The 18811-nt window shown below is 38.9% G+C and overlaps 3 protein-coding genes across 3 annotated transcripts; 2 read left to right on the top strand and 1 right to left on the bottom strand.

Moving 5' to 3' along the window:
- Positions 1-3: 3 nt before the first annotated feature.
- Positions 4-2864, top strand: LOC114536589 (putative inhibitor of apoptosis). The gene is made up of 2 exons (XM_028557941.1): positions 4-333; positions 1149-2864. Exons 1-2 carry the CDS (start codon positions 125-127, stop codon positions 2668-2670), a joined length of 1731 nt encoding a protein of 576 aa, XP_028413742.1. The 5' UTR covers positions 4-124; the 3' UTR covers positions 2671-2864.
- A 433-nt stretch (positions 2865-3297) lies between these two features.
- On the bottom strand, positions 3298-7349 carry LOC114533398. The gene is made up of 7 exons (XM_028554914.1): positions 7188-7349; positions 6101-6251; positions 5557-5611; positions 5032-5171; positions 4469-4903; positions 4159-4380; positions 3298-3640 (listed from the first exon to the last, which is right to left on the bottom strand). Exons 1-7 carry the CDS (start codon positions 7347-7349, stop codon positions 3489-3491), a joined length of 1317 nt encoding a protein of 438 aa, XP_028410715.1. The 3' UTR covers positions 3298-3488.
- A 6852-nt stretch (positions 7350-14201) lies between these two features.
- LOC114536752 (XK-related protein 8-like) lies at positions 14202-15649 on the top strand. Its single transcript, XM_028558108.1, has one exon. It carries the CDS (start codon positions 14255-14257, stop codon positions 15392-15394), a length of 1140 nt encoding a protein of 379 aa, XP_028413909.1. The 5' UTR covers positions 14202-14254; the 3' UTR covers positions 15395-15649.
- The last annotated feature ends 3162 nt before the right edge of the window (positions 15650-18811 follow it).

Genomic DNA, 18811 nt, shown 5'->3' with positions numbered 1-18811 from the left:
TGGTAAATTTCGCAAACCGAATCACTTTATTTTAAGTGACTTATGTTTCTACAAAAAAGCGAAATTATCAAGGAAGTAGTAACTATCAAGAAAGAATGCTTACGTTTATTTAATAGTAGGCAGTATGTATAATCGAGTATACATGGGCGAGATGATGCAACGTCTAGAAAGCTTCGAGTCTTGGTCGGGCAATTCGGCGGTAAAGCCCAAAGATTTGGCCGAGGCAGGCTTTTATTACCTTGGAAGGGGCGACGATACTGTTTCTTGCTTTAGCTGTGGGGGCACATTGAATGACTGGCGAGTGGGTGATATACCAGACGAAAGACATAGGAGGTAGTGTATTAAAATATATTTATTAAAACGAAACAAAGCTGCTTTTTGATAGTATTGCGTTTGTTTTTCCAATCGAACCGGAAATATCCTCTGTGCCAATTCTAATATTTCGTATGAAATGTGGTGTTCTTGAGAGTACCTATTTTTAGATATGACGGTTAGGATCAAGCTTGAAGACTAGAGTTAGGATTTGGGAAAGGCTGATGTTTATATTTATATATAGACTAGCAATTCCATGTAATCCTGATCTACTAATACAATCTTAACTTTAATTCTAAACTTGATCCTAAACTGTAATCCTGATCTACAAATAGAATCTTAACTTTAATTCTAAACTTGACCATAAACTTACACAATTTCTAACCCCAAAGGATTAGAGCAAGGTGTATATCTTTTCATCTCACAAAATGTCCAGACACAGGTGAAATGTGTCACAGGGCAGACAATGGCATGGAACAATAATTGGGGGTTTTTTATTCATATATCCAGTTCTGCCCGACAGATTTCTTTTGTAAGTGCAATAGCTAGTTTACAATAGAAATCTGTAAGGCAGAACTAGATATATGAATAAACATCCCCCAATTATTGTTCTAGTTGCACCCTTGAGGGTATAAAAACAGCAATGTTATAACAAATCTCACACATTAAATTCTTGCCAGTAATATGGCACTTACACCTGAGACTGACATCTTTCCATTATTTATCTGTGGTTAATGTCATCACATCAGCTAGGCATAAATCATAGAAATAAACCTATATAAGCCTAATAATTTTGAAGTACAAATGTATCCAACCCATCTTCAAATTCTCCTTAGGATATCAGGGAACCGCTGTGAATATCTGCAACTCAGACTTGCCAGAAATGTGTTGGAGAGCTCTCCAGCACGTTTTGACATAAGATATCCACCCCAGGCCAGTTTTGACCCAATATGTGATGATGATATGGAAAACGAGGACAAACGTCTTCGAAGTTTCCAAAGGAACAATGGCTGGCATGGGGCGGTGGAACCTCATAAACTTGCTTCAGCTGGTTTTTACTACACTGGTATAAATGACCATGTTATGTGCTATTCATGTGATGTCAGCTTAAGATGTTGGAAGCCCAGGGACGATCCGTTGACAGAGCACTTCAAACTCAACCCGAACTGCAGTTTTTTAGCCAGATTTAAAAATAAGTTTTCTGTAACGCATGCAGGTATTGCCATGCAGGAAACTGGTGGGGAATTTTATCGAAGTCAAAGCCAAGATGTGGGTAGGGTTTACCCTACAGCTGCTTCAAACCCCACAACCCAGATTCCCCAACCAATGCCAGCAAACTATCAAACAGCATCAACCATACCAAACCGGCCAGCAGTATCAACACATGAAAACCGTCCACCTGCAGCAACCCCTGTGAACCAGGTGTCTGGGTCAGCATCAAAGTACGCCAGTGAACATGCACGTCTTCACACCTTCATAAGTTGGCCGAAACATTGTCCTGTTCAACCAAAAGAGCTTATTGATGCTGGTTTTTACTACACAGGAAGTGGGGATAGAGTTCAGTGCTTTAAATGTGGTATTATTTTAGCAGGATGGGAACCGCATGACACTCCATGGGGAGAGCATGAGAAGTGGTCCAAGGATTGCCCTCTCGTTAGAGAGCACCTTCGTCGACGCAACCCCTATTCGCCTTCACAGGGCCCTAGGCCCCCACTATTTCCTCAGGAGCAGGTATGGAATACCCCTCCAAATGTAGTGGATCCCCCAGAGGTGGAGCCATCAGAGGTACTGGATGAGATTGAACCATCAAAAGTGGTCAGATTGCCGAAGGAACAAGATGAACCAAAAGTGGTCAGACTGCCAATGGAACAAGGCGAGACCTCTAAAGGACAAGCGCAGAACACAGAAGAGGATATATTCTATATTCAAAAGGCAATTCAGAAATTGATTCAAGAAAAGAGGTATGAATACCAGACTATAACAGAAGCTGTTCAGCAAAGAGTGAAAGCTGAAGGTGGAAAAATTGATAGCATGGCAGAGCTCGTAGATGCAATTGAATCATACATTGGGGTATCAACCAAAAAAGCTACTACAAGTAAGCAACCATCCACAACCAAAGGTGACTCAGTAATGCCTGTCAGCATTGATCCAAGAGGTTTGCACGAGCATGCTAAGAAATTGCAAGATGCTCTCATATGCAAGGTTTGTCTAGATGCTGAAGCAGGAATTGTTTTCTTGCCATGTGGACATTTGGCATGTTGTCCAAAGTGCTCAGAAGAGATCCGGTCAAAAAGGGATTGTTTGTGCCCAATATGTCGTGGTCATATTGCCGGCATTATCAGAACTTTTATCACCTAAAACTGTGTGTTACATATTTCTTCTAAATTACCAGGGTTTAGTGATTGGAAAATTGACACGTTATTAAATTGGATTTAGGTATACTTTCACAATATAATGTTACACTAGCTAACCTATAAAATTTGTATTCATCCACATTACATAATATGTGTTTGCAAAATATAAAATATGCCATGCAAAGGCATTCCTCAATTCTTTATGAATGTGGTAAGCAATATTATATACATGATATTTGAAACATGGTTATAGTTAGAGTTTCCTCCTGTAGTATAGACAGTCCTGGGGCCGGTTGTATGAAAGCCGGATAGCGCTATCCACCGGATAGTGTTTTTTTCAATCGCTTCAAAATTGCCTGTTATTTGCTACAACTTTGATTAAATCTTATTATTCCTAAATCGAAGGTCCTTTTTAATTTAATTGCTGCTTCCAAGCTGAAATTTTATCGCTTTTCGAGCATTTTTAGAACGGTTGAAAAAATCGCTATCCGGTGGATAGCGCTATCCGGCTTTGATACAACCGGCCCCTGATCAATAAGAGATGATCCTTACTGGACCTCTAGGAAGAACAGTTTAGAACTGATAGAGCTATCCAGTATAAATGAAGTTAGTTTAGTTTAGGTTTCCTCCTGTAGTAACACTGGATCAATAAGAGATGATCCTTACTGGACCTCTAGGAAAAACAGTTTGGAACTGATATGTGGAGCCATCAAGTTCAATAAAGTTAGTTTTCTTACTGGGAAATGTATCAGAAATATTCTCAATACCTGGCTATTGTGTATATGTCACCAATATATGTTCACTTAGATTTACTTCAGATTATCATACAACCATCTTGCTGTGCACAGAATATATGCCAGACCTCTTTACTGTGAAGTATTCGAGTTTCAACATTGCAAGAGCAAAAACACGGGTGAATGGGCCCAAATGTAAAACAGACATTAATTCCTCATCCGTTACCAATGCACTCATGTCTACTAAAAAGGAAAATTTTGATCGTTATTGTAGACTAATTGCTTGATTTATGTTGTAATGGGGGAACAATGTCATGTGTTATAATTTTGGTTCAACCATCACTTGCTAAATGACCTCAGGTTATTCAGTATTCCTATCTATTATTCAGTCCAATGCTGAAATATGTTCCTTTTCAATGGTAGAGTATTTTCTTCAGTTTGATTATATCTTTCAATGTAGTTTTCCTAGGCCAGCAATGTGTGGCGACAGTAACGCTGCATTCAGACTCAGTGCCCAGCACTGGTGCCCACCACATTTTATTGTGCCTAAGTTCAACATGATGCTTCCAAATTAAATTGGGCATGCTGCCAATGAACGGGCACTACCTGCAGTGGTAGCACTCAACAAGGGCACTGTGCTCAGCATGTTTTATAAAAGTTTTGGCATTTGGCACTCTGAACACAGCCTAGGAATCCTTGTTACCATGCATTAAGATAAAAAGTAAATGCAATCTGTTTCATTTCACTTCACACCTCACCTTGGCCTCTTGTGTTGATATAAGCATCAGTTTGTCTTATGAGTCGATTGAGTTGCTCCAATGAGAACTGTCTTTGAATACTGTCAGGAAGCCGCTGGTAAATTTCGTAGTTGATATCTGGTAAATGGTATGTTGTTTCTCTGGGCAGTTCTGGTTCTGCTGCTGGTGGGTGTTTAATAGCTCGAGAGGAAATCTGGGTGGGACCTGAGAATACCAGGTCATCTAAACAGACAGGGGTGGGGAAATTTAACTATAGTACTTAACACAACATGTTTGATTTTCAATTATTACCAATTTTGATATAGTTTACCTGGATTCAACCTGCTCACATTGGTAAAACGTGGAGGTGAGGGTGTGCTGATTGCATCATAATGCACAGGAGTTTCAACACTGTTAGCCCTTGTTCCATATCGCTTTATCCCAGGGGTTGCAAAAGTAGGTGGGGTGGGAAAGTCCTCGACAGCAAAAGTATCTTCCTCGCTGGACACATTGTTGGGAGAATCGAAATTTATTGCAGCCTTGATCATAGGAGTTTGGGTCATGGGTTGGGCGGGTGATTCCAGAGTTTCAGGAGTGCTGAAACCAGAATTTTCAGGGTTGGATTTCAAGAGGGGGGTGACAGTGATGGGGGGATGGAAGTCTTCATCGGCTTGAAGGCTGATAGGGTTTCCGTTTTGGGGGTTAAAGTTTTGAATGAACTTTGTGACTGTGGTTGGCCGTACTGGAGTTGCAAGGAAGTCCACTTCTATAATGTTAATTGAGTACTCAATTAGTCATTCAAGTTGCATGATAATAAGACTAACATGGTGTATACCAAGAAAATTGTCACTGAGGTGAAAGGTTTCCATGATTGGGATACCCCAAATATGATACCTTCTGGTTGGCTTTGCTTTGGCAACTCTTCTTCAGGCTCAGAGAGTGCATTTTGTTTTGACTGTTCAGTCTCGGACCTTGGCGATTGATTTTCCTTGTCGCTCGAACTTCTCTGAGGGCTTTCACTGTCATATTGATCACTGCGAAACAAGTGACATTGTACTTTAGTTATCATCACAAGATAATGATATCATCATATGATAATGATATCATCATATGATAATGATATCATCACATGATAATGATATCATCATAAGATAATGATATCATCATATGATAATGATATCAATCACAAGATAATGATATCACAATAATGATATCATCATAAGATAATGATATCATCATATGATAATGATATCATCACAAGATAATGATATCATCACACGATAATGATATCATCACACGATAATGATATCATCACATGATAATGATATCATCACAAGATAATGATATCATCACAAGAGTAGTTGCATATTGACTACAAGTGATTGTATGATATTCCAGTACATATATAAGGCTTCATACCCAGCTTCACTGCAGCCTTCATCAGATGAGTCCCCTTGTAATTCTGGAAGTTTTTCTAAACAGTTGAATTGATGCCTGTTATTGCAATGCACCCACTAATGTAGCTTTACTTCAAGCATGCTTCTCAGGGACAAAATTTGTCAAGTTCATCAACAACTCTAGACTTGAGTAGGGGTCATATTGAGATAAAAATGGAATAAACACAGCAAATTAATTGTTCAATTCACAAAATGCAAGCAATTTTATATTGTTTCCTGTAGTACTTTTGATTGGGACATAATCAACATTTGAGGCTGACCTCCACTCAATTACAGACTAAGATTGTTAGTGAAATCTAGCAGTTGAGGCATCTCAACCGTCTATCACCAGTTTAAGGAGTTCAAAACACAAAAAGTATAACATTTGAAAGAGGCTTCACTATTTTGCTTTTCAGGGACAAATTGTATACCACGCAAGTTTAAAGATAAATTTTATTTGGAGAGATCAAAGGGTTGTGCAAGCCTCCTCCCCCCATCCCTGCCTTATTCATGATCCACAATTGTACCTGTTGGTATTTTATATCCATAGTTTGCCAGATGATTTTCAAGATTTTCAATGTCCTCCCTTAGTTTATGAGCTTGTTTCTTGCAAAGTTCTAGAGTGCTGTCCAAACTATAGTTGCCCCTGGCATCAGCAATGCTTTTACTTGCTTCCTCCTAAACATTTACAACTAAAACTGAATATTTGCCTGGCTAGTTTTATTGCATAAAGTGAACCACAGCACTATTTCATGCATTGTCAAACAATCAAGCCTCTTCATAAAGTACATTCTATGTGCATTCGGTTCACTCCCCATGGACCCCACCTTAATCAACACCCAGTAAAATTATAAAGGTCTGGGACTCCAGGTTAATAAGGTTATAGGACCCCACCTGTGTGATAAACTGATAGCCGAGCTAGCTTGTATCATTAATCGAAAGGCTATGTCTGATTAGTTGTTGCTAAACAGCTAAATGATCAATTAACTAGTTTTTTGTAATACATGTATAGGAATGCCTTAATTGTCATGCACCAATTAACTAGTACTTTGTAATACATGTACAACAATGGTGTAATTTTAGTACTTTTTGGTACTTTGGTAATTTTAGTACTAATTTTAGTACTTTAGTGTAATAGTACTTTTTAATACATGTATAACAATTAGAAAGTGTGTTCTGATCGATACAGGGTTACTCTGATAGCCCCTGTTTATCAACTTTATGTATTACATAAATAACATATTAAATACACAAGCTCTCTACCCTGCTTTCTCTATCACCGATAGCTCTCTGTCCAAAATATTCTCTAGAAAGGCACTTTCCTCCACGATTAAATAATTCGTGCTTACATTAATTTGTGTAATTAATGTAACATTACCTTTATACCTTAATTAACAGTTTAATAACATATCTATTTTTATAAATACACAAGTTCCCCTATAAAATTAGCTTTGTTTATTTTCTCAAAGCAAATTGACATGTATTTATTATCATAACCACATCAAATTACCCTCTCCATTGACCTTAAACCGTTCTGTCTTTCGAAAGAGAACGAACTTGCTCAGTCAAGTGAGTCGACAAGTGCAGTGCAATTTAAATGTGTAAGACAAATACCTTAAAATGTTTCGCTTCTGTTAATAAAGCCTTGAGTTGAAGGCATGCTCTAGCTCTGTTTGTATCTTCTGCATCCCCATCAGCTGGTAAACTGCTTGAGATTTCATCCAAAGACCTTCCCAAACCTCGTAATTTGTCGAAAACTTCAAAATGTGTCGCCATCTTGGAATTTTGAAAATTTGGCGCCCGAGCTGAACGATATACATCAATAGTCGTGACTGGACTGATTTATTTATAGATCGTTGGATCATGCCTTGGCGTGCCTAAAAGCACGGTGAAAGGAGGCTTCGTCCATGATAAGATCCGTGATCTACTTGCTGCCGCTATCGATGACGTTGCTTACGATGTTTCAATTGAACCTGCTCTTGCTCCTTTGACTGGCGAGGTTCTTCCATCCTGTGCAAATTCAACCGATGACGCCAGAGTGGACATTGCTGCGAGAAGTTTCTGGCAGAGATATGAAAAGGCATTTTTTGATGTAAGGGTGTTTAACCCATACGCCTCAACACATCGACGCCAGACATTGAGCAGCTCGTTTAAAGCCAACGAACGGGAAAAGAAGCGAGATTACAACAAACGGATTGTTGAAATCGAGCATAGCTCCTTTACACCGGTCGTCTTCAGCGCCTTTGGCGGATGCGGAAGAGAGACCCAACATTTTCTTTCCTTCTTGGGTGCGAAGTTTGAGAACCTTACTGGACCTCTAGGAAGAACAATTTAGACTGATAGAGCCATCCAGTATAAATAAAGTTAGTTTAGTTTAGGTTTCCTCCTGTAGTAACACTGGCTCAATAAGAGATGATCTTTACTGGACCTCTAGGAAGAACAGTTTAGAACTGATAGAGCTATCCAGTATAAATAAAGTTAGTTTAGTTTAGGTTTCCTTCTGTAGAAACACTGGATCAGTAAGAGATGATCCTTACTGGACCTCTAGGAAGAACAGTTTAGAACTGATAGAGCTGTTCTATAAAAAATATGCTCGGTGTTCCAATATTGTAACATTAGCCGCTATTTTTCTTTCACGTCACGTCGTAGATTTGATCCACCAATTTGTTACCTAAATTTAGTGAATACAAATTACAAAGTATAGGTGGTGCACAACTATTCTCGTGGGACCTATAAGAAAAAGACATTTTCGCCATGTTGGATGACATTTAAATGGCAAAAGAGGAAAATCCTTTGTTAAAATCATCCAACATGGCGACGATGACAAAACGTGCACACCACCTAATAGCCACCTATCGTTACATCCACTTACATTGTGATTCAATAAATAATTAATCATTTACACCCTTTGACCCTAAGTTATGGGAAGTCGATTTAAATTCCAAGATGCATTCCGAATTTCACAAATATAGGAATAATAGGATCTGTTCGCTTCCATTCTCTTCACGTCTTTCATCTTTTGTTCGACTCGAATTAAACAAAGTTTGTTGCAATTTGCATTTTGCAATCTCGTTCTTCCTGTGTTCGCCGTATCCCAACATGCTAAGCGACAGAAGGTGTCAGCGATAGAAAATCCCAGGTGAAAATGAATTTTGGTTAAAAATTCTTATGCCCAGCAAGTGATAAGGAAAAAACATATCAGAATTTATTCTAGTCGGAGTAATCTTTATAGTCACATTTCAAGCGACAACATCAGACTACAAGCTGTTCTATGATTTAAGAGACTGGACAGCCTCAAATGTTCACCGAATCGTATTTGCGATATTTTGACACACAGGAGTAAGGAAATTCTACATAAAAATATTTGCAACCGACCTAAAGGTCAACAAATACTGTCTCGATTACTTTGAGATAAAAGCCAAGACTAGAATACACCACAAATACACCAAGACGCATACCAACAAAGAATTGAAAGAATTTCATTTTTTAGCCATGGTATTCCCGTTTTCGTCCGGATCGTACAATGGTAAGTCATGTGAATGGTAATAAGGTAATTTACCAGCATTCTAGGCTCTACACTATATCTCCGTTTCCGCATGCAAATGACGCAATTGGGCCAAGTTAAAGTAACATAGCACGCAATAGTTGGCCAAATTTTTTGTCTTTTATACCATCGACCTACAGGGTTTAAAAAAACGCGACCGTGGAATCTATCAAGTATAATTCACCTTGATCTCAAAAAACAAAATAACAAATAGTTCTTAATAGCTGCTTGCACGATCTCGGTGAAATAATCTCGGCCGCAATAGTGAAGTCTCGCCCGTCAATAGCATGGGTTTTCATAGACAAAATGAAAAAAATCAATCCTCAAAATCAAAGGTATTGAGCCGGGCGCATGTAAACAGCTCTTTAAAATGTCTTTTAATTGCATGCATTCACAAAGCAAAGCATGCACTTTTATTGAACAAAAAGAGCAACGCGGAAATTATATTGAATAGAATTATACCACACTAAGACACCCAGTAGAAAAGACTGTTCAAAATTCATACGGAGCTAAAACCTTGGTTTAAGAAAATAGACATGGTGGATTTCTGTGTTGAGGAAATACCCCGAGGATTATTCCGGCTCGGTTATACTACAACATAAGTGGGCATTTAAGAATTAAGAGGTGTATAAACAAACAAAAGATTAGCCGGTCACATTTCCGCATCTGACTACGGAAATAGAGGCAGAATTATGCAGCAGGACTATTATACTGAGAGTTGGAGACGGAGACAATTGCAACGCCTTCACTACTGACTGAGCGTCTTAATTGTCTCGGCTGCGTAATTCACTTTAGAGTACAGCTGAAGTAGTATAAATTCCAGTTTTTGGTACAGGTTAAATCGGAAATTTTGTCGCGAAAGCATTCGTGTTTTCCAATGTTTCCTCGAATGTGTCCGCGAAAAACGGGGGGGGGAATTCAGAGTTGTGTATTTCTGAGTTAATTGGGATTTAACTATGCAAACTGTAGTTAAAATTTTTTATCTGACAACCCGGCCCAGCAGTCAAGCTTTGTCTCAAGTGTATTCAAATTGGCAGCTAACTCCTTAACCTTGTCCTTCCCTTAGATGGTCAAATACAAACACTAGAAAAATCGGTCCCAGAACGCAGAGCACACCCTCGCCTTAAAATGCCAGCCCCCCCCCTGTTAAAAGCCACAAAGCCAAAAATGTTCCGTTTTTCTTATATATTAGTTTCACCGAGGGTGAAAGGCAACTTACAACGGTTGAATTTGATCGTCGGCCTCGCGTTGTTTCTATTTGACTTTGGCTCAGATATTTACGTGGCAGTTCAATATTGGAAAAATGGTGAAATTTGGTGGTTTCGGTGGTCAGTTGCCTTTATCTGCATCCCGTCAATTATTGTCAACATGCCAGACATTATCCAATTTGAGGACGTTTTGAAGTGCATATCAGGCGTGCTTCAACTGTCGATTGTTGCTCGTTACAAGAATGCAATTATATCACCAATTCCAGAGCGTACCTATTCGCTCGCAAAGCTGCGTTATTTGGAGACAATCACGGAAAGCGCGCCACAATGGTGTCTACAGGTTTACATCATGCTACGACAGTCGTCTTTCCCATGGTATACCATAGTCTCAAGTATATTATCATTCCTCTCCTTGGTATGGAGTGTCTGGACACTAGAAAAAGAAAGAGCTCAAGATAAAGAAGCCCCTTTTAACTTGCGTGAAACATTCGGTTTACTATTTTGGCATACGTGTACACTAATATCCAGACTATCTGCGATCGTTTTACTCAATTACCTGTCTCGAAATGCTGTATTTTTTCTGCTATTGCATTTGCTGCTGATGTCGTTATATCACGCTTACTTTCAAACATGCGTCTGTAATGATTGAGATGGTAGCGTTTGTGTCGGTATATTTCACGTAACAATTTCACCATTCCTGTCTGCCTATCCCTCCTTCTTTCACTCTATACATTTGAACGATGTTTTTCGCGTCAAAGATCCCTGCGCCCAGATAAAGGTGGCGTATATCTTCATTGTTGTTGAAAACAGCGGTATGGTGGCGTGGTTATTAATGAACGATTTCCCAGGCGCAAAACAGATGGATGTGCTGGAACCAGTTGCTCTTGTGTGCATTGCAGGAGGAACAGGCTTGCCAGCCTTAATTACCTTTATACATTTGTGTTGCATTCGTTGTTATCGTTGTAATTGGCAATGCAGAATATGTTCACTGCAATTTAAAGATCTTTTTCCAAACCTTTTTGATAAGTATTTCAAACGCAGAGAATCTAGTGTTACCATAGAAAACCCGTATTTGCCGGATTTTTCGGTATGGCAAGTATTAAGCCGTGAATCCCACAGGAAATTCTGGTATGAATAGTCACGGCGGGGAATTCCTGCAGGTGTCACGGCTTGTTACGTCATTATTCTTAAGGTCTATTGTCAACATTGTGTATAATATAGAGTAATGTATTTCACAATGTTGACAAATTGCCGAAAACTTTTACGCGTTCAAATTATCACGGAATATTGAGCTGTCTATGATGTGTGGTGTTACACGACATTTTATTGGCTCGTTAGTTTTCTGGAGCCAATAAAACGTCGTGTAACATCAGGCTTCCCGCGTTTGACGTCATTATGAGAAAGGTTTATTATATGGATTGATTTTTTGTTGATTATTACCAGGATGATAAAACCGTACCATTTTTGAAGAGCTACAGAAAACGTATTTCCAGTAGCGTAGCCAGCATGACGATTTATCCCACTATGCTAGTATTCTGGTGTTGATTGACTTTAAAACAATGAATTTCTAAACACATGACATAAACACTTATATTAACTCGAAATTTTCATAGCGAAACAAAATCGTCAGGCTGGCTAAGCCACTGCTTCTTTATGACATGTAAACCGAAAATGAAGGGGCCGGTTGTACGAAGACTGGATAACGCTATCCGCCGGAAAGTGATTTTTTAAACTTGCTTTAAAATCGCCTGTTGTTGGGTATACCTTTGAAATTAAATCTTAGTATTCCTAAATTGAGGATCCTCTTTAATAATTTTTGATTTTTTGTACCAAAGCTGAAATCAGTTTGCTGCTTTTCAAGCATTTTAGAACGGTTGAAAAAATCACTATCCGTTGGATAGCGCTATCCACAACAACCGACCCCGGTGATTTTAATTGCATACTTGATCTAGTCAAAATTTTGTTATCATGCATAAGAACTATATAACTCATATTATGACTAGAACTATATATAACTCATATATAATGATGAATATGAAACGAAAATAATGAATATTTCAATTGATATTGACTAAGTTGTTTCAACCTCAAATTGATTTTTATTTGACAACATTATAGTCCTATTTCTTTCCCGTCATTTCAGATGATGGGCCGGCTGTATCAAGCCGTTGTTTAGCTTAAACGTTGGATAAGTCAAAATAAATAATACTCTTGTACATCTTCTGGAATGAGTCAATTGAATATTGTGCACTGAATGTATAGTTGTAAACAGTATCTTTGTATTAAGGTAAAACACATTTAATTTCATTAATGTAATTATAATATTAAAAGTATTTGTGGTAATAATATATATGCAATATATTTTTAAAAACGACGTTTGTCGGAAAGTCATGCAAAGACGTGGTGGACAATACCGCTCTGTCGGAGAGCAGACTACGTTTTGTGAACTGTATTTTTCGTAAAACAAGAACCTATTTTCTTTGCATGGTGAGAAATTTCTTCAGAGGCGGGATAGTTACACAAAAGATGGCATTCCATAAAAAATTGTCTCCGGGTTGTGTTGTGGTATATTGAGATAACCGCGAGCACCATTTTTTTCAACGGCGAAGGTACTTATGCATTTAACTCACGAAAACCTCGCTGGCTATTGGCTAAATTACATCCTACATGTGTAAATTTTTGTTCAACAACAACTTATTTCATTTTCTTTATCATTTTCACGATGGGTTGCCTTGCTGGTTGACTAAACTGGAATTCGCTGTAATAATTAAGTTTGAATGCCATTGAATGTATAGTATATGCTGAGAAAATTCAAAGTCAGTTCAATCAAGTCAAATTTGCTCAGCAACACTGACCTTGGTGATACTGAATTTTCCGATCTCCTGGCAGCTACCGCAGTTTTCTTCCATTTCCACAACATTGGTAAGTTCTGTCACTTCTGTGTAACCAATTGTGTACTATATTATGATCTATATTCCCTTTAACACGTAGTTGGCTGATAACCCGCAGCTTACTTCGTTTTCATTACACGTATCTAAAGCCCGGCGTTCTCCACTATGCGAATTTATTCGCGCGAACAGATAAAAAGTAGGAAGCGATTCTACTTTTTCGAGGCGAATTTTTCGCAAGCCAATCACATCACCGGATTTCAGATATCGCTTCGCGTCGCGCGAATAATTTCGCTTTGTGGAAAACGGGCATAAGCTACATTGATATCGTGCATGCATGGGCATTTCAAAAAACGGCGACCAACACTGGCATTTAAATAGCCGTTACATTTGTATCCAGCTATGTGGAGCCGGTAATTTGCAGAACTCGGAGTTGAGAAACGAGAAAACGTTTTCACCGGCAGACGAACAGGTTTTAATTGCGAAGAGAAACGAAAGTAAAAGCCTCGTTTTCACGAGTCATGTTTCCCGACGGCTTTTCAGCTATTCGTCTCGAAAAGTGGGTAATTAGGGCAAATATTTAGCAAGTCATACCAACATTTGTGTATACTGCGTGCATTCGTATAAGGCAATAGGGGTCTATGCTTAAAAGCTTCAGGTGCTGTTACACTACGCAATCTTCCTTGCAACTTGCAATGCAATTATAATTTTGAGGAATGTTAATTTGTAAAGAGTGTTCAACATCCATAAGCAAAAGTCGAATTCCAGGAAGGACGTTTTCTCATTTAGGAACGGAGAGGCATTGAGGCGGCGCAGGTTTTTGTGATAGCTACGCACTTCTGCAAGTGTGTTTGCCAACAGTCCCCAATAATAGCCAACAATATTGCTGTATGCATGGCGTGCTATACACATTCCTAGCGTTGACGAAGCCAGATTTGTTAGCGAATTGCAATGCAGTTCAAAATTCCACTGTTCTACGGTTATTTATTCGTTCATTTATCATGTTATATAGTTACCCTGAAGATAGAAACAACACGAAGGATGGAAAACATAAAGCATAAGTTAAGCTTGTTTTTCGGGTTGTTTTTGTTTCTATTTGACCACGGTTCGGACATTTACGTTGCAGTTCAATATTGGAAAAATGGCGAAACTTGGTGGTTTTGGTTGACAGTTGCCTTCATCGTTCTCCCATCAATCATTGTCAACATTACAGCCATCGTTCAACAGCGGAACATGATATCGTTCATTGCAGGCTTTTTTCAACTGTCGATTGTTACTCGTTACCTAGAGGCAATTTTCCGCTATGACCATGTCACTCCCCGTCGTATTTACTCGCTCGCAAAGCTGCGTTATTTGGAGACAATCACGGAAAGCGCGCCACAATGGTGTCTACAGGTTTACATCATGCTACGACAGTGGTCTTTTCCACCATTTACAATAGCCTCGAGTATATTATCGTTCCTGTCTTTGGTATGGAGCATCAGGACACTGGAAAAAAAGAGAGCTGAATTTAAAGCAGTCGATTTCAGCCTGTGCGAAGCAATCATATTTCTGACTTGGCAAATGTTTACACTGGTATCAAGAGTTTCTGCAATCGTTATTATCGGTTACCTATTTCCATATGCGCTCCTTTTCCTGCCTTTCCATTGCTTACTCTTAACGCTGTTATTTATTTGTTCCTGTCAACGTTGTAGCGAAGGTAACGCAACTGGTTTTTTAGAATCCTTGCTTCCAACATTTCTGGCCACCTATCCATCTATCTATCACCCTGCGAATTTGGACGACATGCTTCCCATCAAAAAGCCCAAAGCGAAGATGATCTTGGCGTATATCTCGATTCATGTAGAAAATATTCTGATGGTCGCGTTATCTTCAACGATTGAGCTTCCAGACGCAAAACACATGGATGTGTTGAAACCAGTTGCTATTTGGTGCCACGCTGGAGGAACAATGATATCTTTCATTTTCTTTCTATTGATGATGTGTTGGAAGGACAACGCGACCCTGCTCAAGCAAGCAATGCCAAATATACCATGTCCATGCTGTCCTGATCAATGTCAGCATTTTCAACCACCTATCCAAGGCCCTGAGCATTCTGATTACGGGACTGAACAATATTCAGGAATTCAAAGGAACGAAGAGAATACACCTTTGTTGCCTCCTGACAATTATTATACTTGATTTCGCAGTATTCAATAATTATATATGCTTCGACGCACGGAAAATTCAGTAACTTCAAAAACTTGGTAGCTTCGAGACATTTGTATATTAGCTGACGCGGAAACAAACGATGTTTCCTATATAAATCATACCTTTAGCTTTACACGCACATGGCATGCACAGACATTACGATAATTTAAAGATTGAAAGCATCACTAGGTATATATAATCATACACTAGGAAAACGCGCCTTCTGACAACAGATCAGCGGTTAAATATAATCGGACTCAGTGAGCTCAGTGAGTTCTACTACAACTGGACGATAACTGGTGATAAACATGATAACAATTGGTTGTATAATAAAATGATATAATTTCGTTTTCTTGCCCATCCAGTTCGGGGAAAGAGGGGGAGGAAGAAGGGGGAGGAAGAAGGGGGAGGAAGAAAGAGGGAATAAGGAAAGGGGGGATGATGATTGTTCATTAACTACATGAATAGTTTGGTTGACTGTTTGTCGGAACAGCAAAAGTGGTGTACAATGCTGCACATCAGTCGGGGAGCACTCTGCATTTTTTTAACTTCTCTTTCGGTGGAAAAGAAAATTCCTTGCATGGAGAGCAATTGATTAATCCCTTCAGGGGGGGAGAAAGATAATTGAAGAAAACTTGACATTCCAGATATATCAGTTTCCATGTTCTGTTATGTCGTTGACGTTGTACAGTTTGTCAACAAAAAACCCTGGGAACGAAGATGGATCTGAGCAGCATTCTTTACTGATCATTATTTTTTCTCGTGCACGATGGGTTGCCTTGCTGGTTGACTAAACCTGAATCAATCAATTTTCAGTTTGATAGTACAAGCAAAAAGCTTTTCAACAACTGATTCACTGAGTCAAAATTGTTCGACGTATACCAGCAAAGAATATAAGGAACTTCACTGATCTACTGGTATTTCCGCTTTTCCCAGATTTAATTTCGGTAAGTCCTGTGTAATTTAAACAATGTTAAATACTACAGTTGAGTTACCACCACGTAGTCAGATGCAAGTGAAAACGTAGCTAACTTTTCAGTTGTGGGCGCTTTGCATTTGGATCCCACATGCATAACAAGTTGTACCTACTGAACAGATAGTTATATATATCTTTGAATTTTAAACGTTTAAGCGACGAAATTGTCAGCCGGTTACATTTTTGTCGTCTAGCTCTTTAGAAACGGGGCTTAGCGAGTACAATCATGTTTCCTGAAGGTCTTTCCAATAATTCGGCTCAGAAAACTACAACCAAAGGGATTTAGTGAGTCCTATATTAACGTTGTGTATATATCGGCTGGGTCGGGCTGTCATGTGTAACGTCCACGTCACAAGGCCAACTGATATAACTTCAAGGCCAACTGATACAACTTTAATCCTCTGCCCAGGACTATCACAAGCAATCTGCTTAAACTAGTAGACTTGTTTTTAGTGTAAATCAATGACACAGCTCGTCATTGTCTGTGCATGTAAGTACTCGTCGTGTACAAATCAAGTCGTGAACAGTTTGCCAGCGATTTAGTTCAAGATATATATTATATCGGTTATAATGCGGGTCATATAGTGCATTATTGCAATTGACGACTTTGACATGCAATTTTATCCTCCCGCATTCTGTGTAAAACAATGCATTGTCTTTTTTCCCAGTAAACTTTGTTTTGGATGCTGGCAGACTAGGATATATATAGTGTCGGGTATAAACATTCGTGTTAAATGGTTTTATGTTTGTCCACCCGTGAAATCGTTGCCACTGAAACGAAAATGGCTTGTCACGAAAATCGTTGCCAAGAAAACGAAAACGAAAGTGTTTGCATATTCATGAACGCTTTGAACGCTGGGAATGATGCGAAAGCATGATTTCCGTGGATGCATGGGACATAGCGTTTGCTACGAAACATAGTAGAATTTCGCCTCATCGTTTCACCCGCTTTAGATGATTGTACAATATACTACTAAAACCTTGCTTGCTGTATTTCTACCGTTTTTTAAAGGGCCAGCTAACGGGTTGCATTGCTTTAAATTGAAAGGACATCTTCGTCCTCCACCGCCTCGTATGAAAAGGAAAGAAGCACGGGTGTCCCTACCCCCTCCCTTATTTCCATGAAATTGATCACACGCTACTGAAATAGCTTCAAAGCTGATAAAATTTCCAAAATTCAAATGTCTCACTTTCTATTATATAGTTTGCTTCTCTTGTTATAGTCTTCCTGAAGGTCCAAAAGATGGGGAAAAATCTGCAACGGTTGAATTTGATCGTAGGGCTGGTCTTGTTTGTATTCGACTACGGCTCGGACATTTACGTTGCAGTTCAATACTGGAAAAATGGCGAAATTTGGTGGTTTTCTTTGACTGTCGTTTTTATCAGCGTTCCGTCAATCATCGTCAACACAACAGCCATCATTCAAGTGATAAACGCTTGGAGGTGTATAGCAGCTCTCCTTCAACTATCGATTGTCATTCGCTACTTCGAGGTAATTTCGTCGCCTATCGTCTATGGAACCTACTCGCTCGCAAAGCTGCGCTATTTGGAGACAATCACGGAAAGCGCGCCACAATGGTGTCTACAGGTTTACATCATGCTACGACAGTGGTCTTTCCCATGGTATACTATAGTCTCGAGTGTGTTATCATTCCTGTCATTGGTATGGAGCATCAGGACACTGGAAAAAGAAAGAGCTGGCGCTTACGGAGACGATTTCGGCTGTTGCGAAGCACTCGAGTTTGTGATTTGGCAAATGTTTACACTACTATCAAGACTTTCTGCAATCGTTATTATTGGTTACGTTTTCCGATACGCGGTCTTTTTTCTAGCAGGCCATTGGATTCTAATGGTGATATATCATATTTTCTTTCAAAGAAGGGACGAAGTCGAAAATTTTTTAAAATTCTTGTTTTTTTCATTCCTTTCAAGCTATCCCTCTCTGTTTCACTCCGTCTCTTTGAAAGGAATCCTTCCAAACAAAAGTTCAAAAGCTGGGATGATTGTGGCGTACATTTTCATCGTCGTGGAAAACATCGTAATCGTTGTGTTGTCTTTAACGATTGAAATTCCTGACGCAAAACACATGGATGTGTTGAAACCATTTGCGTACGTGTGCCTTATAGGAGGAACAGTGATATCATTTATTTTCTTCATAGCAAATGTGTGTTTAGAATATGAGTAGAGTGCTCGACTACCAAAGTATAGAGCTAATAAGACCGGATATAAAATACAATAAACTTTGTTTACTTCATATGATTATGGTATATATAAAATTTCAAACGTTAAACATATATAAACGAACCATGCAGTTTGCATTAGATTTATATTTGTATAAATTGTTGAATCAACGCGCAATAAACGTTAATTTCTGAATTCCTTATTCTTCTTCACGATGGGTGTCCTTGCTGGTTGACTAAACCTGAATTCAT

This window comes from Dendronephthya gigantea, unplaced genomic scaffold (assembly GCF_004324835.1).
Source record: "Dendronephthya gigantea isolate DGI-Jeju-01 unplaced genomic scaffold, DenGig_1.0 000002F, whole genome shotgun sequence".
NCBI classification, from domain to species: domain Eukaryota; kingdom Metazoa; phylum Cnidaria; class Anthozoa; order Malacalcyonacea; family Nephtheidae; genus Dendronephthya; species Dendronephthya gigantea.
This window is presented reverse-complemented; position numbering and strand designations above follow the sequence as displayed.